The 23,192-nt window shown below is 47.2% G+C and overlaps 4 protein-coding genes across 4 annotated transcripts; 1 reads left to right on the top strand and 3 right to left on the bottom strand.

Moving 5' to 3' along the window:
• Positions 1–8,956: 8,956 nt before the first annotated feature.
• PpBr36_10921 (uncharacterized protein) lies at positions 8,957–11,663 on the bottom strand (the record flags this gene model as incomplete). Its single annotated transcript, XM_029898028.1, has 3 exons — positions 8,957–10,159; positions 10,475–10,609; positions 11,043–11,663. The coding sequence occupies 3 exons, from the start codon at positions 11,661–11,663 to the stop codon at positions 8,957–8,959; spliced, it is 1,959 nt and encodes a 652-aa protein (XP_029743637.1).
• Positions 11,664–13,527: 1,864 nt separating this feature from the next.
• On the top strand, positions 13,528–13,797 carry PpBr36_10920 (uncharacterized protein; the record flags this gene model as incomplete). Its single annotated transcript, XM_029898027.1, has 1 exon — positions 13,528–13,797. The coding sequence occupies one exon, from the start codon at positions 13,528–13,530 to the stop codon at positions 13,795–13,797; it is 270 nt and encodes an 89-aa protein (XP_029743636.1).
• Positions 13,798–15,078: 1,281 nt separating this feature from the next.
• Positions 15,079–16,047, bottom strand: PpBr36_10919 (uncharacterized protein; the record flags this gene model as incomplete). Its single annotated transcript, XM_029898026.1, has 3 exons — positions 15,079–15,266; positions 15,377–15,463; positions 15,669–16,047. Coding segments are annotated over 3 exons (654 nt in total), but the record flags the coding sequence as incomplete, so codon positions are not given.
• A 1,979-nt stretch (positions 16,048–18,026) lies between these two features.
• Positions 18,027–18,956, bottom strand: PpBr36_10917 (uncharacterized protein; the record flags this gene model as incomplete). The annotated part of the gene is made up of 2 exons (XM_029898025.1): positions 18,027–18,695; positions 18,765–18,956. Coding segments are annotated over 2 exons (861 nt in total), but the record flags the coding sequence as incomplete, so codon positions are not given.
• Positions 18,957–23,192: the final 4,236 nt, after the last annotated feature.

Raw genomic sequence — 23,192 nt, 5'->3', positions numbered from 1 at the left:
GTATAAACTCGACATTTGAGACACGAGCCAAATGAGAAAACCTGTGTGTTGTCCCAATCTAAAGGTATAATCATCCAATCGCGTCAATCATGTGGTCTTTTTGTTCACAAAATTGGGGTGTAAACAGGGGTTTAGAGACAGATAAGAAAGGCGGTCTCAACTTCATAGTTTACTCTTTTCTTAACGTGCAACGATCCCCGGATCTCCGGCCATCCCGGGAAGTTAGGCCTAAACCCATCGTATTCAGTAATATCATGCTCTTGAAAAAAATAGTGACTCAGCACCAGCAGAGAAAAGCATATGAGGAAAAAAGTATTACTGGTAGAGGGATAAAACAAATAAATAATCACAAAGAAAAGAAAGTCGATCAATTACCCTTCCAACTTTCTAGGTACATCTGTACATAACCTGTCTGTCTGGCTACCTGTCTCGAAGTCTCCAATGACAGATCAACGAGAATTCCTTCGAGAATTTTTGGATGGCGACGCTTTGACATTTGTATTGCTACCCTGCTAGAATTCGGTTTGGTTATTGCTACCCGTACTGGTAGCAAGCTCTGCAGGTTTGTAATCGCAAGTTACTGCCATTTTCATGTTCCCCATAGTTTTGTAACGGCCAAGTAGTTGACGGAAAAGAAAAACGATTCGGGAAGCTGATGCCTCATCGGACACGATGAGCTTCGATATCTTCCAGGGCGAGGATACCACCGAAATTTGATGGGGCCTTTACTAAAACAATATCGGCCTTCTAGTTTCCGAACGCTATTTGCTACTCAACATCATCTCAACATGGCATTCTGGACGAGATCAACCGTGCCGCAAGACTCTTCATCTCTACAGTCCTTTTTGCTTTCCTTGTGCCCTTGTTGGCTACCATACTTGTTGCGGAACACTTCGCGCAGTCATTATTACGCTGTGATGTACCTCCCAATGAAGAAAGTACAGCCTGGCAATCGAGAATGGGCTACTGCCATTTGTTGCATCAGTGGCGACGGCTACGATGTGCCCCAATATCTTATCCTTAAAGGCCTCCACCATCTCGCGAATTTGTATACAGAAGGCGGTCTCCCAGCATCCTGGCGTATAAAAACTACCCCCAATGGATAGACAAACAACGAAACAGGCCTCTATTGGATTCAGCATTTCGATAAACATACAAAATCGCGGACAAAAGGCGCCTTTCGGATGCCGGTGCTCGATGGGCATGGCAGCTACCAATCGCCGGAATTCGAAGGCTATTGCAAACATCACAACATTATTCCGCTTTGCTTACCTGCTCATTCATCTCACCTAACTCAGCCACTTGACGTCGGAGTGTTTAGCGTCCTTAAACGGGAATACGGTCAAGAAATCAACGACTTTATCCGGGTCGATATTAACAACATTAGCAAAATCGAGTTCTTTTTGGCCTTTGCAGCGGCCTACAAAAAGTCTATGACGAAGGAAAATATGGCTGGGGGTTTTTGAGGGGCTGGGCTTATCCACTATAGCCCGGAAACGGTTATATTTAAATCGGATATCAAGCTACGGACGCCGTCACCTAAAAAGCCTGTTTTTCCCAACACCGATATCTAGGTTTCTCAAACGCCTCATAACCCGACAGAAGCCGTTTGCCAATCAACGCTTGTTAAATCTTGAAGAAAACGTCATCAAAGCAGTTCACCAACGCCTATTTTTGATGCAGTAAAGCAGTTGGCGAAAGGTATGGACACACTTGCGCATAAACACCCCCTGCTCGAAGCATAGATTCGCAACCTTCGGAAGGCCAATGAAGCATTTAATAAAAGGCGCAGGGCTAAAAAAACACTTGTTCGCGAAGGAAAATCATCTACCGTATATGAGATTCAAGTTTTGTTGCAATTATAGGATACGAATAGTCCGATATACGAGGGAAAAGATAAAAATGGGGAAACGAGCAGTACGCAGCTAGCGACGAAGCGGCGCAGTGGTAGCTGCGGTAACACAGGACATAAAGCACGCACTTGTCAAGAGGATGCAAAAATGACTGATGTATATAGTTCCAATTGTATCGAGGTAAATTAAGCAACGCTGGCGTTGCTAATAAAATTGCTTGTTGTAGAGACAGAAAAGTGGCTGTGGTCATGTCCTGGCCGGGGTCATGTACATCCACATTAATCCTAATGATATTTCAGAACAAAGTCTCCCTGTCAAATTTGCAATGCACTAGGCATTACACAGGAACCACTTCCTATTGGTCCTAGACAAAGGGAAATTACGCCCTTCCTACACTGCAACCCTGCCACGCACCTTTCAGCCAACTTTGTGAGTCATTGAAGTCTGTAGTACGGGTTAACCTCAGCATGCATTTTTTGGCCAGGAATGACGGCCGATTATCCACTGAGGAGTCTCGTAATTGCAGGGACTGCATTGTTGCGTCAGAATATAAGTCGGACCCCCTGAACTCCGCCCACCCTAAAAATCGCGATCTTAAACAGTACCCCAAACAACAACCCGTTATATTAACCACCTAACTAGCTGCAACGATACAATCAATTATATCACTGGAATTGTCAGGTTCTGGATATTCCTCTACCACTTCATCAAGCCAACCCACATTAGTTTGAGCCTGCTGTACTTCCCGCAATCCAACGAACGTAAATTTAAGGTCTGGATCAACCCTCTTTTTCTTCCGTGGTGCAACCACCTCCAATCGGGCCTCCAGCTCTTCAATCTTTCGTTTTGCCATTGCAAGTTCGATATCTTTAGATTCACAGCTTTTTCGGAGTTTGGAAAACAATAGCCGTTGAGTAGAGTCGCCGCCAGTTAGCTGGGTATATTGCACCAGCTGATCCGTTACCCCTTTGGATCCTTTTGGGGTTTTCCACACGATTATAAAACCGTTTTTAACCAAGTCCGATACCTCTCTGGGGTTTTTTGGGTACTTAAAATGCTTGGAATTATTGTTTAGAGGTGTAATTACTTGTTGTTGGCTGGGAATATTCCTATTTTCGAAGAGTAGGGGGCTTAACAACGGTTTGGCGATATTAACCCGCCATAAACCTGTTGCATACCACCCGCTTGTAATAACTCGAATCGTAAGTGCTTTTTGGCGTGCAAACCGATAATTTTGGAGAAAAAGCCGCTTTCCAACAACCGTTGAATTGTTGAAGTAGGCCGTAGAAGAGAACCGTCGTCTATATGCTTCCTTAAGTACCGAAAAGACCGCTAAATCCAAAGGTTGGAGTACGTGAGATGTATGTGCCGGTAAGTATATTATATATACGTTATTGATAAAGCATTCAAGCATAAACTCCGGTGTGGTATGTGATTTGTGGCCGTCGATAACTAGTAACCTAGCATCTTTGGGGTTGTCGGGACGAGTATTTGGCAAAAACACGGTTTTGAGCCATTCCAAAGCGGTATCGTTATCGGTCTGTTAGGGGGATAGCCCCTGAGGCTGAATCCAGGGCGGTGCGCTGCCCTGCACGTGACCTCCGCTGCCTATATAGGAGTCTGCACCCTCAACCGCGGAACGCGCACCCTAGATAGTTGAACCCTCCGTAGAATATTAACTCGATTTATCTTGCACCAGAGTCAATACCAGCGCAAGACCCTCACACGGTCCAGCCGTTAGGAGTAGCGGTAAACTTCCAGTTTTTAAATTGATTGGTATTCGAAGGGAACCATTGTTGTTGTACCGATTTACCTTTGAATATAACGAGGGGAGGAAGGGTCCGGCCGGTAGCTGAAATGCATTCCAAAAAAGTAGTCCAAATGCGGCTTCCAGGCTGTTGTTTGATCAAAGCTTTGGTGTTTTGGGATCCGATAACAAGGCCGTTGGATCCTTGGCCTTCCAATATACCGGCCTCATCCATATTCCAACGGTTTTCCGGTTTAATAGGCTTAACTTCGGGGTGGTCTAGCCTTCGCCACCAGTTTCTGATTATTTCAGTAGTAGCTCCATTAACACTGATCCAACGCTTTCCGCGCGGTTGAGTAACTCCTGAAGTTAGTAGCACCCGGCTTGCTAACTGACGGAGATCTTCGTGAGTAGGTGGGAGCCCCAAATCAGCTTGGGTACGTACCCAAGTTGATATATGAGCTTCTTGGGTAGCTGATAATCGTTGGGAAGGTTCTTTGGCTTTGGATATCGGCTGGGCGCCTCCTAACCGGCCGCGAAGGGTGGTGTATGGAATTCCATATTGGATTGCGGCCTTCCGGATTCCGACGCCGTTAGCGACTTGCATACAAGCCTGTCCAATATCATATTCGCTATATTGCTTCGTTTTTACCAAAAGAATGAGAGAGTAAAATTTAGGATCAATTGACAAAGATTTGATGGGAGGACAGCTCTTTTATTACGGAGGTCGTGATGTTACAGACGTTGTTTGAAGTGGGCGGAGTTCAGGGGGTCCGACTTATCGCATCACTTTAGAAGGTCATATTTTGCAATATGAAAATTCCAAGCACGTCAGGCTAACTATTATGGGTATGCAGATGTGTACCATATACACCGACTATTGGTCTTGCGGCCACAAGAAAGAAGATTGAACAGCAAAATTTTCGAACCCATCCAGATGCTTGAAGACATATAAAGAAGGGACTACTGCAACTACTTGTTACGATCAAGGTATCGGGTAACCTGTTCTTATGGTAAAGTACAGTGGGTTGAAGCAACTGAGCGTTCGACTGAGTAACTGGGTTCTCAATGACTGGGGTGAAGTTATGATCGATTCCTGGGTAGGTAGTAAGTTGATTGCTGCTAAGCAATCCTCAGCTGAGTTCTATCTACATGGTATTGAGCGTGTCCTTATATATCCAAGTGATCACTTTTGTATAAGTGATCATGATCACCCCAAGGTGATCACGGTTGGGGTTGATCACTCCCTTGGCAGTGATCGTGGTCACTCTTGCCCGGTGATCGGGTTAGGGTTCCTTATCTTATCGTCACGTGACCTTGTGCTCCCATCCTTTGTTCTTGGTCCGTGATTCCTGGTGGTTTAGGCTTTGGTCCCCGACACTTCTCCCGTTCCTGCCCAATCGTGTCGGTGCCAACCCTGGTCGTAACACTACTCCTTGCGGCGGACCTCAATGCACTACACCTCCTTCATCAGTCTAAACTCTTCAACACCGAGAACAAGACGGCCTTGCTGGGCAGTGAAAGTCGCTCAGAACATTGCAAGTAGGAAAGGCGTGTTACAAGATTAGCAACTGTCCAATTTTTGCACCTGGTGTAAAGGACCTGGTGGTAATTACGTGTCAAACTAGCCGGAAAATGCTTCAAATAGCAGCTCGTCGTCTTCCGGCAACATGCCAAATACCATCCCCGTTTTCTCATGAACCTTTGTATTTATCATTGTTGAAAATATATTACGCAGTTCCTGAAAGCTAATCATGGGGCTTGGGGATTTTGTCATGAGTTGTAAAATTGGGAACAACTGGTCGTGGATTTTCAGAAGCTCATAACATCTTATAATCCCGCGCAAGAATCTAATCTTTTTACATTTTTTGGACCATGGAAAACATAGGTGTAGCTTGAGGGCTCCGTAGTATTTGTAGGATGCGTTGTGAGTACCACAAGCTTCCCCGCTGCTGGATCTGAGCCCTTCCTTCCCTGACGATATAATCTATAACAACTATTTACTTCAAGGAGTAATAATACCCATAACCATCACAACCACCCTTGCAGTCTTCGTTGTTCGTCTTCGAGATGAGCTTCCACCCGTTGCACTTCTGGCAAAGAGAGCCCTTCAATTTTCCGGATCCTTTGCACTGCGGACATTTCATCCCGCATTCAGAACATGTTGTCACCCGGTACGCTTCTGGCGAGCCATCAGCATCCATCGATAGGTTATTCATTGAAAAGTTATTGCTTGAAATGGCGTGCCAAATGTCAGATACAACCGTGGCGCGTTTTGTACTAACTCGTTAGATGGGCCGAACTTACGTGACAAAAGTTGGTATTCTTGATATTTGCCACTGATCGTTCGAGAAAACAATAAATATAATGATATACGTTGGCGAGGGAAATAGAATAGGTCCTAATGGAAAACTGTCGAGCATATGTTGATGTGTTTTGGCTATTGATACAACAAAGAGTAGAGGAAGTAGGAGGAGAAGTCGCTATATTTATAGATAGTTATCTCACTTATCAGACGCGAATCTTAACTAATTTCGATTGACAGGAGATCCACATCCTGGTTCATCTTGAAATTATTGGTAGTTTATTCAATTTTGAGCCTGCAAACGCCCATCGACCGACCCAGGGCTGTAATGGACCAAAACCGCCGGTTGTGCGATGCTGTCAATATTCCCGGTGTAACTGATGGTTTCACATTCGGGGCAATCGACCTTGCTCGTATTTTCCTCTCACACACTCGACAACCTGCTCTCGTTCGCCGTTATTCTCCCCGTTTCATATGCACAGGCTGGACTCGTCACCCAATATGCATGGAATCAGGGGGAGCCCACATACACCTACGAGGCGTACGCTTATGGCAGCATTAAGTTAATGCAGTTGTTGAATTCGTACGGGGCTTCGATCGTCAATGTAAGGTCGCCAAAGCTACCAAATACATAATTGATAATGGGAATGCAGGATGTTATCATGGCTAAGCTGTAGGAAACCAGCCATGTCACTTGGCAAAATCCTCTTGTGACCGCAGCTGCACCGGGAGGCCTCTGTGATAAATTGTGCCTGTTTTAAGGAGATCGACTGGGGAAGTACTAATATTAAAAAACGTTATAATGCCTGGGTACCTCTTATAAGCTATGAGGGTACTTGGAGACACGGGCTCGCGGCCGTAATCTCCCTACTCCCAACAGGTTATCGTTTTCTGGGCATATGATAGGTTCGAGCTACTGACCCTCGCCTTCTAACGGGGAGATTCAAGTAATTAGGGCGAAGAATCGGGGGTGAGGTTGATGCCGGCTTTTTGGAGCCTATTGGGAGGATGACTTGGGGAAGCATTCTGACACCCAACTGGGACACTTTTGTGTGGATCTGCACCTTACAAGAGTCCTCGCCCTAGCTGCCTTACGAATGCAGTTTAGGTCGACAGAAAGAGGGCATGCAGTCTCTCAGGGGTGTTACCGCTTGTTATCTTTGGGCACTATATAAATATGCGAAAGAACCATGATGGTAATCCAAAACTGGGCCGATATTTAACGAGAGACGAACTCCTCAGCGCCGTGATACCTTTCAAAAGGAACCTAAGCCTTGCACCTTTTTTTTCCCGCCGTTAACACAGCCGGCCGTCTTACACTTTTAAGTTTCTATCTCCTTTCAACCTCTGAGTTCCTTGACTGCATCATAGGCTCACAACAGCCATTATGAACTCTGCTTCAGAGTTTGCACGACTGCTAAGAGAACCAGCTGCGGCATCTCCGACGCCGACCCGAAGTTGGCTTACGGTACCTCGGACCTGCTCGTCACCCTGCGAAATCACCCTTTCAGCTGCCAGAACCTGCAACTTTTCAAAGCCGCCATGAAAAGAAATCCGTAACCGAAGCCCTAGGGCTAGGACTGCAAGGACCTTCCGTGCATATAAGCATTCAAATCGTCCCAACAATGCTGCTTGATCAACTCAGTTCAAATGATCGCCTGCCAAGCAAGCATTTCCAACCTGTTAGCCAGGATTGGCTTTTTGCGACACGGAATGCGCATCCGATGGCTCAGCTCCTGTCATATGAGTCATCCACCCATGTTCTCGTTGAAATTGGGGCCAAGTGTCACGACCGTGCAGTTGGTCACTGCCAGCGCGTGCATACAAGTGTGGAATAGGGGACAATGAGCTTTTGCCTCGTGACGCAACAGTTGCCCTATCCGTTCGTAACACCAAGAACAAGTTGGGGAGTTTGCTTTCTTCTGATGCGAGCCGGCGCAAACCTTGTCCAATGATAGAAGGCATCCAAGTCTCTGTTAAACTTTCCTGAAAAAGGGTATGACTGGTTGCCTGTCCGAAAAAAGAGGTTCACCGCACCGGAATCGCAGGCCCGGCCGCGAAACCCAAGATAGTTATGGTGCTAATTCCAGACGCTTGATCTACCCCACACAGATACCACCGAAAAGGCGGGAAAACCATCGCAACCCAGGCTGCCATAATTCGTAGTCGGCCAACGCAAAGCTGCATGCACAGGTCCCGTGCCAGGGCATCAACCCGAACTGAATGGCCAAAATAACATTCCGGTAGCTGGAGGCATTGTAGCTGCAGCTAAGCCCACCGCAAAGCTGGAAAAAGCTGGAAACTGCATACTTTGTCACTTATATCCTAACGTTACAATTTCGGATAATAGAAACTATCACATTAAAGCGCTTGGAAGTCGTACTAGGAGTCATGGAGCCAATGGGCGCAAAGGATAACACAGGAGCCGACCACCGGCCGCCCTGTCATGTTCCAAAAATGATCAACTTGAGGGAAATCACTCATCACTTCGATGCTGGAACGCAATGATCGCCAGCTTGGCAGCAAAGAGTCTTAATACGGTACTTTGCCTCCTTGTGTATAACCCTGGGCTGCATGCTTCAATGACAGGGGTAACCGTACACCTATGTGTATGTTGATCACCAACAGGGGCACCGGATTTCCATGCATAAAGCGAATAAAATCCTGCAAATTAACAAGTTGCCGCCACGTTGGCATTAGATGTGGCATATCTTGACGGAGAACCGGAGGATGATTCCGTATACAGGGGCAATTGCTGCCTTAGCGTCTTGCCAACTAACTTGATTGTCGAAAACCGGTGCGACGAGCCTGGATGCACATAAGCGTGTCAGGGTGCTGGCCCAGCGGGATTCCAGGGTGAGGGGGGCAGCCTTGGCTGACCGTTGTCACTTCCTTCCATATTGCATGGTTACAAATGCCTGTATGATATACTGTGGGACTGCAATGAGTCGTTTGAGAATGCAAGTCAACCTCTTCGTGTCTGTGGGGCCGAAGTATAATGAAATCATTGCTTCATTTTGATGCAAAGTAGATGTTACTGCCCGCGACATACTAGGTACCGTACGCAGTCAAACCTATCCAACGCCCTGCTGCGCTCTCCCGGATCCGCCCTATAATGCCCAATACTTCAAGCCAGTGAAGCAAATGCTTCGCCAGAAACCCGTGGACAATATCGTCGTCTCGTATCCGTACTTTGCTCTCCTTCCAATGGTATACCCAATAGCGACAGGCATATTGGACGTCCCGTGGCAGGGCAGTACTGATAATTTGCTCACTAATCTCGGACCGGGATATCCCAGGTTTACGTAGATTGCAGACGTCTTTTTTGAGGTTGTCGCTAGTTGATAATAGTTTGAGGCAACGCTTCGCCAGTTGTTTGTGGGTTTTTTGAGCGTCGACCCAAAAGAGGTTCCCATCGTGATTTTCGTTGTCGGCGAGGAAATCGCGAAAAGACAGGTGGAGTAATTTCACGGGGGCGAGTGGATCATCCGAAATATTGAGAACAGAGTGCAGCCTGCGCAGCTTCGAGGTAACGTCGAGCTCTGTTCGATCTAGAACGCATGCCAATGATGCGGAGGGGAGAGGGTCGGCAAGAATTACGATGGTTCCGACAATATCGCGGAACCATTCAACTATTTCGGCTTGTTCGCTCTTCGTGCGTTCTACCAACCCTAAATTCGTACGTTGTAGAAGAAGCTGGTTCAGGATCGGGAGATATGTCGCGTGAAGCCGAGACCGCTGGCCTTTTCCTTCATATTTAAGGATTTTATTTAGCTGCTCCCAAGGATTGCCAAATTCGCTATCGGCAATGAAACGGCAAGCCGTCGATGCAAAAATGAACAACGGTACAGCCATATTGACAAGATCCTTAAGACTCGCGAGTGGGGGCCAATCGGGCGTCAACCCTGGTCTCGGCACAGTTTTGTTAAAATCTTGCCGAATGCGATCTAACTCAAAGCGTAGAAATGTAGAAATGTCCTTTGTTATATCAGACTCAGGAACCTCGTGGAGAGCCAAGTCTTTATATTTGTCGCCAATATCTTTAAAGCCAAGGCGGATAGGCAACTCGGGTCTGCTGGTAACGAAAAACCGGAGATGGTAAGATTTCGCTTCCTCAGCTTTGGGAAAAAGACGAATAAGAGTAGTTACATCTTCTTCTCGATCGCATTCGTCAAGGGCATCCACCACCACAAGGAGCGGCTGGAAATTGGCGCCGTTGCATTTGTTCAACGGCTCTAAGAAGAGCTTTTCGAACTGCTCTTTCATAGTTTTGTCGGCGATGTTAGGATTGCTTTCGACTGCGCTGTGGACATGGGATGCCAAGTCCGGCAGCTGATGGTGACGGACAAGCTGGTCGACTATGGTGGTAAAAAACCTGGCGGCTTTACCGCGGTCGCCTTCGCCCTTTTTGAAGAAGAAGCTGGCTATGGGCATTTTGGTTTCGGATACCTTTCTGGCTACCGTCCGAGAGATGGTCGATTTGCCAGTTCCGGCCATGCCGCGCAACCAGAAGATGTGTTTCCCGTTGGGGTTTTCGATCCATCTGTAAATGTCGTCGAGAAGGTCCACGCGGGTGTCGGGGTGGCAGGCGGGGTCGTGTTCGTTCGCGTGGTCATCGAACGTAGCGCCATTTGCGGTTGGCAATCTCATAAAGGCAATATCGCGGTTGATTTTCTCGATCTTGGGTACCGCTCGCTCGACGTTCTGTGCAACTGGAAGCCAAAATTTAACATTTGCAGATAAATGCTAGTGATACATTGCAAAAGGCCTATTTACCTTGCGCTAAAACCTCCCTGATTGGCCTTTCCGCATCAACCTGGCTCGGGGCGATTAAGCCCACTAGTTCTTTTGCATACGCGGCCGCCACCATAGCCGCAAAACCTTGCCATTCCTTGTTTTTGTGTGAATCTGAATAGTCGCAGATGCCTCGGATTACCATGCACGGCAGTTGATTTACCAGTCCAGCCGCCTCCATTTCGAAACAAAGGACGCCCTTTTCCCCGGCTAGCTTATCCCGAGTATTGGCATCTTTCATAAGCTGATTCCCACTGGCAATAATGCCATAGTGGATTGTGAGATCGTCGTCTTCGTCCCGTTCTTTTCGTGCCACCAAAAGGTTTGGGTCGTCGCCGCATACGTCGACGCAATAGCCCGACGAGCCTTCAGGGTGGACGACATTGGATCGATAGAGTTTGTCCTGTGAGGCGTTTGGGCGAGAATATTCTTTTCGGAGGCGTCGTTTTGTTTGCAATAGCGTTTCGATTTGCTTGTCAAACGTATGTCCGTTCTCTCGGTGCTGCACTTTTAGTTGGCCGACTGCCGCCCGAAGAGTTCTGTTTGCCGACGCCAGGAGTCGAGTGTGACGAAATGCTTGATCTTGGATCGTCTTTCCGAAATCGTATTGGAATACGCCGCCTTGGCCCTCGTGGCCTGTGCCAACCACAACGTCGCCTAGGCGTATGTCGTGCTTGGGACCCGGTGCACCGCCTGCAATGCCAACCATTAACCCCAGACGAATGTTGGGGAAGGTTTGCAGCATGTGTGCCGTTACGGCTGCTGCGACATCTACGCCATATTCCTCGTGAGGGAGGCGGACGATGACGACATTATGGTTATGAACTCGCCCGAGACTGTACTGGTTGGGGTCGTTCGGGACGTTTAGATTGGTAGGTCCATCGTCAAGGAACTGTCGAGCGGCGATATACTCGGGTTCAATAGCTGTGATCCACCCAATAGTGTATTTTGAATAATCCGACATAACGTAACATTCGCCGGGTTAGGGAGTTTCTTCAAACAGTGGAACGGGTAGAGGTGCTACGGCGAAATAGATCCTCGTGATTAGCCGGAGGGTAGAAAAAGACCGAATATCTCGGACTGCAGGAGCATACACAGCATGAATTAGATGAAATGGGGGAGGGAGTTAACAAACAAAAGGTGGAACAAAGCAGAACAGGAAAGGACGGAGCGGTCAGGCTGCTTGCGGCGGCCGTCATTAATTTTAACAACGAAGCTTCCAAACATGGTGCCCAGTTGTGTCCTATTGCTGGAAATGGCAAAGCTGGGACTTCGCAGCTATAGTGGATAACCAGGCTCTCATAGCAAAATATGCAGAATGCTGCAGTCAGCTTACGTTCGATGCACCCTGTTTTTAGGCGAGGGGCTGCACGTATGCGGCTGTGCGAGATCACCACGGAGTAGTTTCCAAAAGCCCAAGAGCGGGGTAATACGGTTGCTGATCGATATCCATAGCCACTCGAATGCCCAGCGAACGGTCTCTTGGGTGTGCCGTGTTGCTTGATTGCGAAAAGATTGCTAACCATGGGCTGGTAATTTGCTGTGCCGGGACTCTAAATCGCCAATCACAAAAGGGGAAATGCGTTCACATGGAAACCTATGGATGCATATGGAATGGCCATGTGGCCTGCCTTTGCAATGCACAGGAACGGGGGATACTTGGTTGCCATCCGACCAGCAATCAACTCCATTCTTTTCGCCTCATCACTAATCGTCCAGCAAAGCACGGCGTGATGGAAGTTTTAAGAAAAAGTGCCAACGTCTCAAAATGCTGCAGGCAACTGGGGCTGCCAAAAAAACGAATTTTTTACCCAAAAAACCGACGCAATCGCCGTACAAACCGATCAGCCAAATGCTAGAGCATATTAGAAGCAGTATAAAGGAAAAAGCGAAAAAGGAGGAGATTAATATTGACATTGATATTGACAGTCGCAAACGAAAGGCGGAGGATGCCATCGATTGTCGCAGCTGTAAAACCCATGTCTCGACCACTAACAGGCATCGAGACGCAATCATGGCGATGCCTGAAGGGTTGGATCAGTAAACACTCTGCCGCATCCAGTTGTGGCGCCGTGATTGTCGCGGGTTTGGAGCGAGGTGTTGGATAGAAAATAAACACAGTAGGGTAGGAGAATTGATGGGGACGAAAATGGCAATGGGGGAGTCCCGGCTGTTTGGACGAGTTTGGTTCCCGATAGATTCCCAGGGCCTGTTTTGGCTTTTCCCGATTCTGGATCTGTTTCGGGACTGTCCCTGGGTATCTGCCAGGTACGAGCGGAGTCTGCCAAGCCACATAAGTTACGGGTCCACACCACCACTATTAAAAATATTAACTACGGAATTTGGCGAAGCCCATTTCACCTTCTATTGTATCAGCAGAATTCATAACAACATGGACACGGCGATACGTAAGAGCGCTTTTCATGGGTGCCTTGAGGCCACAATAGCCAAGGAATGCCTAGAAGAGGTTAGTTTCGCAGGATAGTCCTATTTTACTTTGGGAAGGACTGGAGTCTAAGACCTTGAGGTTGCAAATATGACTGGTTGACGTTTATCCCAAAAATGGTCTTGTCCAAAGTTGCATTTGCAAGGTCCTGTTTTTGGTCACCAATTCAGACATGAACCCTATCTGTTAATCCATCTGGACATAACTATAAGTATGGGTCCAAATCCCACTCAGGATTACCTTTCGACCGTAATAAAAGCAGTGATCTCCTTTCCAACCTACTACTTTCTTATTGCCGCCAAACACCCGTGTACTGCTTCTAGATCAGCAAAGCTAGCTAAAAATGGTGAGATCATATGTCCTTGTTATTGAATAAGTGCTGATGAAGATGAAGGCAACCGTTATTCAAGACTTGACGCTCAGGCTCCATGCTGCAACTTTATCACCACACAAAAACCATGAAGGGCTAACTTCGGGTATCAGGCGAAACCCCGAGCAGATTTCTTGTCGTCCGTCGACCGAATTAGAGAAGCAGTATGACGAACTTTTCAGACAGGTGGCAGAGCTAAAAGAAAAGCTTAGACAGACGAAAGTCGCGCTTGTTTTGGAGCAAAATAACCAGGCGGAGAAGATGGCAGGAGTATGCAGCTAGAAAGCGTGCTGTGCGCCTTCCAACTGTTAAAAGCTTATAGTAGCGCGTACTGTAACATGGAACAGAGATGATAGTTAGGTCCGACTGGCAGAAGATAGGAGTTACGACGGAAAGTCCGCTGCCATAAGGCTTTGTGGTGCTGTCATGAGGATATAATTGACGCCATAAGGCTCGGCCAGAGAAAGCAATGCCCGGTAACAGATGCCCCATGCTGCATTGCGGTAAGCTACACACCAGGCTGAGTTACTGATGATCTGATCACTGATAGAAACGTGTTAAACCTATACTAAACTGGCAGACCATTGAAAGAAAGGATTACAAAATGCAAGGCCGTAGAACTTATTTTCAAGTTATGAAATGGTTCACAATGAAACCAAAAAAATAAAAGTTTTTAGTAGACAACCGCTTTTACGTATACCAATAGTCAAGATCCACTTGCATAGTCGAAACTTTTGCCTTTCTAATGCTGCAACTGGGCCAGGCGGCGGATCTGCGGAATGTAAAAACGATTGCACCACCTGCAGCAATGACCCATTGAAAATCACGTTCCCCGATTCGTATGGTAATCTGTAACGGCTGACGAAGCATTAACTATAAAATCAAATACAGAAAGGCGTAGAAATTTAGCAAAGCTTGGTTGAATTCAAGCGTGCTTCCAAACTCTTATCCCTCGAATACCAATTCAGGCCTTCCAAGCTTTAGATGTACCGGAACCGAACCATTGTATCGATAATTGAAAGGTCAAAATATCTAACGATTCTTTTAAGCATATAGCACCGCATTCCTATACGATATCTTGTTCTTTATTTACCACACTAGCCAATTTTATTGTGCCCTGCTCTTTTGGGCTGGGCGAGTTTACAATTCAGCAACAAAAGGTGCTTTGTCTTTCCTGTTCGGATTCGGTCCTTCCAGGACTAATTATAACAGACTGCCGTAGATAAACTATAATGTACACAAAATACTTGAAAGTACAATCGCCAGGTTCTAAACAAACCGGAGTTTTTAGGTGTTTCAACTTCTACATAATTAGCGAGAAAACACAACCAAAAAGACCCAATGCATCGGGTCTGGCCGTTAATAGAGCGATAAAAATGTTCTTATCCTATAAAAGCTGGAAAGCCTGGGATTTTGGTCATGGTAAGTAACGCCCGTTTGCTTGGCCTTTTGAATCTGATTGCTACCATTCGAAACGGCTGTCTTTTGACGGCACTTCCTCCTCCCTCTCTGTCTTGACCCTGCCACTTTCAACGGGCTGTTTCTCATGGCTTTCTCGCTTTTCTAACCCCATGCCTCGAGCTTCCGCGGATTCTGAAGACACCAAAGTGCCAGCTCGCGCGTTGCCAACGTATCCTCAACGCAGTCATGTCCTTGCCGGCCATGGCTCTGAATATGGACCTTCACAAGCTCCTTCATCAAGTCTTTCAACGCCCAAACGCGTCGAAATAATTCAACACCACGAAAAACAGCTTCGGCAGTCTGCAAAGACGTATCGACAATTCGAGTGTGGGCAACGCAGAGACCGTGTAGATCGTGTTTCAGACCATGAACGATCAAAATAGTATCGGCATCAACATACTCCCATAGCTCGGCCCTAGCAGCGCGCCAGCTCGCAAGGCAGTTCCTGCTAGACTTGGCTTCCCGCAAGGCGCGGGATGTGATGCCACTGTGTTTGGTGCGCCAGTTGATTATTTTTCCACGGGGCTGAACGAACTGATTAATCAGGATCTCGCCTGTCAGGAAATCAACCGCGCAGATGTAGGCGATTTCACTTGTCTCGATCCTGCGTGACGCAAGTTTCCCCAAGCCCCCATTTGTGGTTCGGTTGTTTTTTCGAGCTGCTGTCGAAACTTCTATTCCCACCATCTCACGGTCGATAGCCACTGCCCGTCGCTTTGGAGTGCTGTTGCTTCGGGGCCGCGAAGGTAAGAAGTCCTGGAGCGTAAGCCCGGAAGGCAGTCTGATGTCTCGGGAGTTATCACAAAGGAGAACATATTTCTGACTCCTCAGTTGGCTGGAGGAGTGACACCTTTGTCTAAGAGCCTCATAAACGATGTCTTGATCGGCAGTCAACAGGATGCTATAGGTGTTGCTTCCGTGATGAAGCGCCTTTGACAAGGTAATATATATGTCGGAGTAAGGCCCGCTTTCAAGAGGAACCAGCTCCGCCTTGAACCTTTTGAGGTGCTGCTGTGGCGTCTCCAAATGAACCAGAAGATTCTCCGGGAATTGAATGTCTGGCTCCCTGGGGCTAGCGACATTTCAGCGGTGTCATTGCCCTGATGTGACAAGCCTGGCATAGCCAAGCGTAGAGACTGTAGATTCCAATTATCTATGAGGCTGGTATGCGGTTTGGGGAATGTAAAAGTAAGCCTATCGACCCTCACTGGTACTAGAAGTGAACCTGATGACAGTTAATGATAGTTCCAAGGTTTTAAGGATGTTAGCGGTAGAAAAAGAAGGCGTAGACTAAGGGATGCCGTCTTCTTGTGCTTTGCCGGCACCTCCCACAGAGGACCAGAATTACCGCACATGCTAAATTGATACAGTGCACTTGCATGCGCCAGCACTTTCTAATTAGGTGTAGTCATGATTTTGGGTTCACCCCACTCCTTTAAAAAGACGGGTGTTCACAACCCTAATTATGTGACGACCCTGTTTGATAGGCGAAGAAAGGCCAATCGATGACCCATCGTTTAAGTTATCTTATGCGATATTTCATAGATCAAGCTCCATTGTGTCGCGACCGTGCAGTTGGTCACTGCTCGCGCGTGCGTGTAAGTGTGCAATCTAAAACTCGGCAAAGGGACTGGGGAAAATCCAATGTCTATTTATTTGAGTTTACTGCAAGATATATAAATCTTTTCCATTCTAAAGTTCAAACTCTGATATCCCAACAAAGACAAATATTACAAAAGGCTGGATAAGTAAGTTGATCAGTAGGTGATTGGTGCTCGCGATCACACACTTTGTGTTGCTCAGAATTTATAAACTCCAAAGTTTAATTTTGAATGCGTGTGGGCCGAATAACCGGGTCGCCAGATCCATTACACAGAAACTCTATCCTACAACATGTTGTTGGTTTTCATGTGCGAGAGCAAGCACCAAAGGACTGAGAGAACGGCTAGAAGCTTAACAAACCTCGGTGACTGGATATCACACTGCTCCATAACGATAAAACAATAATATGCTGGCCCTTTACAATCGCATTCTTATCTCGACAAAGACAAAACCTTGATGTCCCAAAGTTTAGCGAACAACCAAAGTTCGAAAAAGGTTCTTTCTGGCCCTCTTACAAAAAGTACCGACAGCCAACGAGTAAACGACGCGCATGTGAACTGACATAATTTGTGGTCATACTCTGGCAGATGTCAAGTCCCTTTCACTGTTTGCCATAGGATAACGCAATGTTTGACCAAAATAAATCCCAGATTCTAACTTCACGGCGCGGGGGCCAGATCGTGACCTACACCTAATTGTTGTGAAAACAGATGGTAACCATGGCACTTTAGTCTCGGCAAGTTTGCAAGTGTCTTGTGGTAGCGAACGGCCGGAGGACCCCGGGTCTTTGGTTTCGAACATCGCCCTACCGCGGGAAAGGGCAAGGGGCACAAAACAGCGCGCATGGGCATGCGAGTCTTGCTGTCGATCACGACAAAGTACCTGCTCAGGGCGCCGTCACTGGCTCAGCCCCAAGTGAGTCGGGAGACGAAAGAGTGGATGCTAATACTATATAGTCCCGGTGAAACCTCTGAAAACAATGCCCAAAAGAGCCACGAGAGACGGCATTGGACCCAGTGCCATGTCCTACGATGATGGCCAAGGGGCTAACGGAATTTAGGGTTTCTTATGCTGATGGGATAACAATCTTGTTTGAGTTTACAACAAGGTTAGTACGCTTGACTTTTGCCCAACTTTACTCCAGAGTTGAACGTACGTTTAATTTGATAAGCATCATGAGCCCAATGAGAGCATTGGCAACGGGGAGGCGTGGGAAGGTGAAGTCAAGCAAAGATCAGCACGGTAAATGATCAAAATCAGACCCCAGCTAACTACCACTGCATTATTTGCCTTAGTAGCACAGCCCCAAGTGGGAATAAAACCACGTTAAAAAAACAAAGACTGTCAATTTAGTCCCTCACGCCATGATTTTTGTAATGGTTTTGCCTTTTCCTATATTACCATGGCCAAGTGTACGCCCTGTCAAATCGTTCCTCTTCAGGATTTCCTCAACTTGTAGGCTTATATTTCGAGATCCTATACCCCGATCTTCTCCATAACGGCGTCGCCCCGCCCTTCCCACATTTCAGACATTTGATTTGCAAAGGCTCCGCAGGCTGCAGGTTCTCAGTATTACAGTTGAAACAGCTTCCTAACAAAGGAGCTCGGATATAAGAGCTTAGCAAGTCCTTCATAAATTCGAGTGTTCCAGTAGCACCCGTGTCCAGAAGTGCCATTACGCTGTATGCAGCAGCTTCGCTTCTACCCTCCGAGCTTCTAGCGCAAGCGGCGGCAGATTGGTGCCCGAGCTTAATGCGAACGGCCATAACTGCGATCTCGCGAAGGGTCCGGACAGAGTCGGGAGTCAGCCCATAGATATCCGGTATCGAATCAAGCACGTCCTGGATATGGGAAGTTTCCTCCACCGCCTTGTCGTACTTGGCGGCGGCTAAGTTTTGTAGCTGGTCAACTTGGTATATGTTGGCCAGGGCGAACATCCTAGCGTGTGTACGTAGAGCCGTGGTTCCCTCTTCGTCGTTGTGCTCAACCTCATTGCTGCTTAGATGTTGGTTTGTATTGCTGTTGTCCATGTAATTTCCGGTATAAAAGAAATCCACCATCCGACGCACCATTCCTGGCGATTGTTCAAGAATATCATACTCTTCGGACTCCGCTTCCTGCAACAGTACTAATGATGTAAGTTTGGGGTTAACTCAATCGGCTTTTCACCCGAACCGACTGCTTACTTTGAATGGATTTTTGCACGCCGCATAAAAGACTTTTGACTGGCTGCACGCGATGACTTTGTGAACTGGGAATCTCTCATTGCCACAGATCAGCACAAAGTCGGTGAAATCCTCTTTCTCACGGGCCCTACAGACGTCAGTTGATGGTTTTGGGGTGGTAATGCGGCGAGCGGGATCGGGCCGACGCTGGAGCACTGAAGTTGATAAGAACTCAAGAGAACACCTACTTCGATACCAACTCTCCTAAAAATTCCTTGAATGCTGCCATCATTAATAAAAGATTAGCTACAAAATCGCACTAGCAATGCTTTAGAAGATCGCGACCAAGCCGGAGCCTGATCAACACGCATTGGCGAGCCATGAAGAGAGTTCGAAGTGCACAGTTAGGCGACAAAACCAGACAAATATGTGGAGAAGTAAAAGCTGTCATTGCTGAGAAGGTCCGGATGATCCCGATGTGGGAGACATAGCTAAAGCTTGTGAATCTCGCGAACCTTTGAGGATCGTCGTCTTTCAATTGAAATTCACGTTTATAACTTTTCAGTGCACGGACCATAACAGGTGTTGCATCCTCTTGTGCTGAAGGTGCGATCATGTGATTGACACGATTGGACGATTGTACACTTTAAAGCGGGGAACCTAGGTCTTTGTCGCACGGTGGTGTGCCCGTACGGTACCATGATAGGGTGTATAAAATCGTCTGGATTGATACATGTTCTGAATTGTGTGCAAAACGCACCAGAAACGGAGCTGGCTAAAGATACACGAACTTTCTACTGAATCACGTGTAGGTGGGAGACACCCCTCAAAACGGTAAAGTTATCGAGATTACACGCCCCAGTGCAACAGTCTTCTCATCACGCATTCGCTTGTGTGTTAGTGGTCGACTTTATGCTGAGTCAATACCAAAACCATCTCATGGAGGTAAATTTCTGCGGGAAACTCTTTGCGCTATAGCTTATTAGCCGTTGCGCTCATTGCTCAACAACTCGATTATCTTACCCAAAACATATGCTTTTCTTCTCGAGAGCTTCAAATGTCTTCCATCTCATCAATTCAAATCGCTTGGCACCTCTCAATGCCAGTTAGAGGCAGGTCTTCACTTGAGCCCCAAATTTGACCCACATTGCTATCTTTTCTGGGGGGCTGCTTCATAAATTGAAAAAAGAAAAGGAACTTTAATAAAATCAGCCCCGTCTGGAATTAAAGACATGTAGAATCCATCCAAAGGTGTGTGACGAATTGTTTAGAAGATCCCATTCTAGATTGAACTAATTCCATTTTTTCAGCGAGTAACGAAACCTCCGAAAATGCACATCGGCTACATGAAACCTAGACTGGTATTGACGACATCATTACAAATCCTATTTCCAAGCAAGGCTCTAATGGACACTTAGCACAAATGATGGATTTCAGGAGCTTTGAAATATGTTTCTTATCTTCTCCTTGGCCACAAATCATGCTTAGACAAGCTATCGTCGATCCCAAACAAAGCCTTTAAATCTGCTTGAACAATACGAACGGCTTCTCGAGATTGAGATGAACATGCAAATCTTATATGTTGCAACAGTTGAGGCCGGCAAACTATTAAAAATGGCATTTAATGCCGCAAAAGAAACGGGCAAAAGAGTTTTTGAAGTCATTCTGGATCCTGCAGCGCACGCAGCCCGAGCAGCCCCCGCAGACCTCTGCATGGCAGTAGCGGCTATTGCAGGAGCAACCGGAATTACTATGGTTTCAGCACCAGCTGTAATTGCACTGCCAACCCTGGGCGCAGTCGGTTTCAGCGCGTCAGGACCTATCGCAGGTGCGTTCGCGGAAGAGACTTTTCAAAAAAAAAGAATAGTGTTGATAGGAATCGTGTGATCGCTGCGATCGGTAAAACAATACAAACAAAGTAACAAAACTATATTCTCTAATTCATCATTACTTCTCTTCGGTAAAACTGTAACTATCTACAAGCCTGCATGGATCTGTTGGAAAAACTCTGCTCCGTGTCTTCAGATCACGCGGTTATGCACGTGATCTACTTACTCGCATGTCTGCCCATGAATCAACAATAGCCCCATCAAGCTAGCAGATCGATCTGGGACACCATCTTAATTCACCCTAAAACTCCTTTCAAACGCACGAGCCAAAGCAGGTTTGCATACGTTTATCTCGAGCTGGAGGCATAGTCCACTAGTTATTTGATGCTATTGCCAACTGCAATTAGCAGCAGCGCAGCTGTAGCATAAAGCATCCAAATTTGGTAGTTGTCATGATCTTCCCCAGATCATGCCGAGCCTCTGGAAAAAGCTAAACAGTGATCCTTTGGGGACAAACCCGGCATAGGTAGATTGCCACCACGCCGCAAATGAATCTGCGTTTGAGTCAGCCCATAAAGATTCAAAAACTAAACATTATACAGATTATTTTTACCAGCAACGCGTCCTAGCTCCGCAAATCCAAGGGCTTCTACAGCTCACGGTGACACGAGCACCAGCACGCCGACAGCAACGATGGTGGCAAAGCCGGCGGTAAGATACGGGTGATCGTGTGGAAAGTCGAAATTAGAATGTGTGGCTTCTACGGCCTTATCAATAAACTCGCCCAAAACTGAACCGATTATCTCTCGGCCCTGTGTGATAAGTGCTTCCAGGCTGGCGACAATTGCGCGGGCGATACTCTCGGTCCAGCCTTGGCTGCCGACAGCATCGTTGATTTGACTTCGCAGCATCGGGCCATCCTTTTCAGCGGTGCGAAGAAGCTCGACGACCGCGTTTGATATTCCTTGGGCGGAGCGAACGGCAGAGATGTTGCATGGCTTCTCGTGGCCATCGAACAGGTAATCGTCTTGTTTTATGCTGCTAAAGCAGTTGGCAAAAATGTTGAGGAGCTCCATATTGCTGGAGTGATAGGGTTGGTTTTAGTGTGGTCTACGTAAAAGCTCTCGGTCCTTTTGTTGGTATTGAAGACTGGAAGTAGGGTAGGCGGGGAAGGCGTTTAGTATTAATGGCCGCAAGGTGTTTTCACAGCCGGCTTTAGATGAAACAAGGCGTAACCTAATTGGTATACAGTGGGGAAACGTCTGGCCTATCGGTTAATGGCACTAATTCATGTACGACGTGGTTAGTATTTATTCAGGTTTAGAAGTTAATTTGTTTACCTTGCCCCTGTAAGCCAATGAGTAAACGCGTTGGAGAGGTTCACTAGAAGAAACTTGATTACAGCGTGGACTAACCCACAGTCAAATAATAGCTTATAGTTTAGCCAATATCTGCCAAGATATATTTGATGGGCAAAGCAAAAGGTGACGAGTCGGAAATTATCCCACCACAGCCAGTTCCTGGGAGGCCACGGTTATAGACAGGCAGGATGTGAGGATCAGGCCCCCAGACCTACCCCCAGAATCACGACTCGGCTCCACGCCGAGCCAGGGATCGGACAAAGGGTCCACTAACTCCAGATTTAAGCGCGTCTCTCCAGAGCGTCGTTGATTGTGATTTCTCTCTTTTCTTCAGTTTAGAATTCTCGTTAATAGCGCCTAATACACTGAGGTTCTCCAATGTATGACTGGCCGTGACACAGGAGACCTTTCTTACCTGGTCATGACAATTGATACAGAAAACAAACAGTCATGTGGGAAAATAGAAACGTCAGATTATATTTTTTGAGCAATTTGTCTAATTTTACTTTCCGGAGACGAAGCTAAAAGCATATGACCTTGGAAGTTGTTGGCTGTTAAATTAGACTCAAGTCTGCCAATGCTAACGTTATAATTACCCTGACTAATATATCTGTCAGCACCAGCAAACTTCTGTACCGTGCGACTTCATAACCCACCCCATCCAATATAAAATTTTGACAAAGCAATTCCCCGCCCAACACCATACAGTACCTCGGTAGCATGAGACTGATGTGGTCAGAAATAAGGATGGCAACGGTTTGCGACTGTATGCATGCAAGTTTACCAATTGCGACTAATCGCAGCTCATTGGACTGTCGCGGACGCCTGGTCCGCCCCATACGACCCACTGTCACCATGCAACGCCGAACCCCGCAGTTTGCCGCCCCAGGCTCTCAAATCAGATTGCGGTCTTGCTCCAAACCGCGGAAACGGCGGGCCTCTGCATAGCTGAGAAAACGCAGGCCGGGCCGCACGGAGCACCGGCAACGCCGGTTCTCCGCGCATGCAGCCGCACATGGGGCATCAAGGTGCACTATCTAAGTCTACATGAGTCTATATAGCGGATCAATTGTCACGGGCCGGGCCCGGGGCGATGTGGAGGTGGGTGCCTGCTGCGGCCCTGCAACTTAAATTCCTGCAGAGGTATGACCAGCCTGCGGCGCCTTCCGCCGTCTGTTCGTGCGCATCGTTGCGCGCGGGGGTGTCCACTAGGGCGAGTTCGATGCGCTTTTAACGCGGATGGAGGGTAAAATGGCCAT

The sequence above is a fragment of the Pyricularia pennisetigena genome (genome assembly GCF_004337985.1).
Source record: "Pyricularia pennisetigena strain Br36 chromosome Unknown Pyricularia_pennisetigena_Br36_Scf_12, whole genome shotgun sequence".
NCBI classification, from domain to species: Eukaryota; Fungi; Ascomycota; class Sordariomycetes; order Magnaporthales; family Pyriculariaceae; genus Pyricularia; species Pyricularia pennisetigena.
Note: the sequence above shows the minus strand (reverse complement) of the source record. Positions and strands in the feature narration are given on the sequence as shown.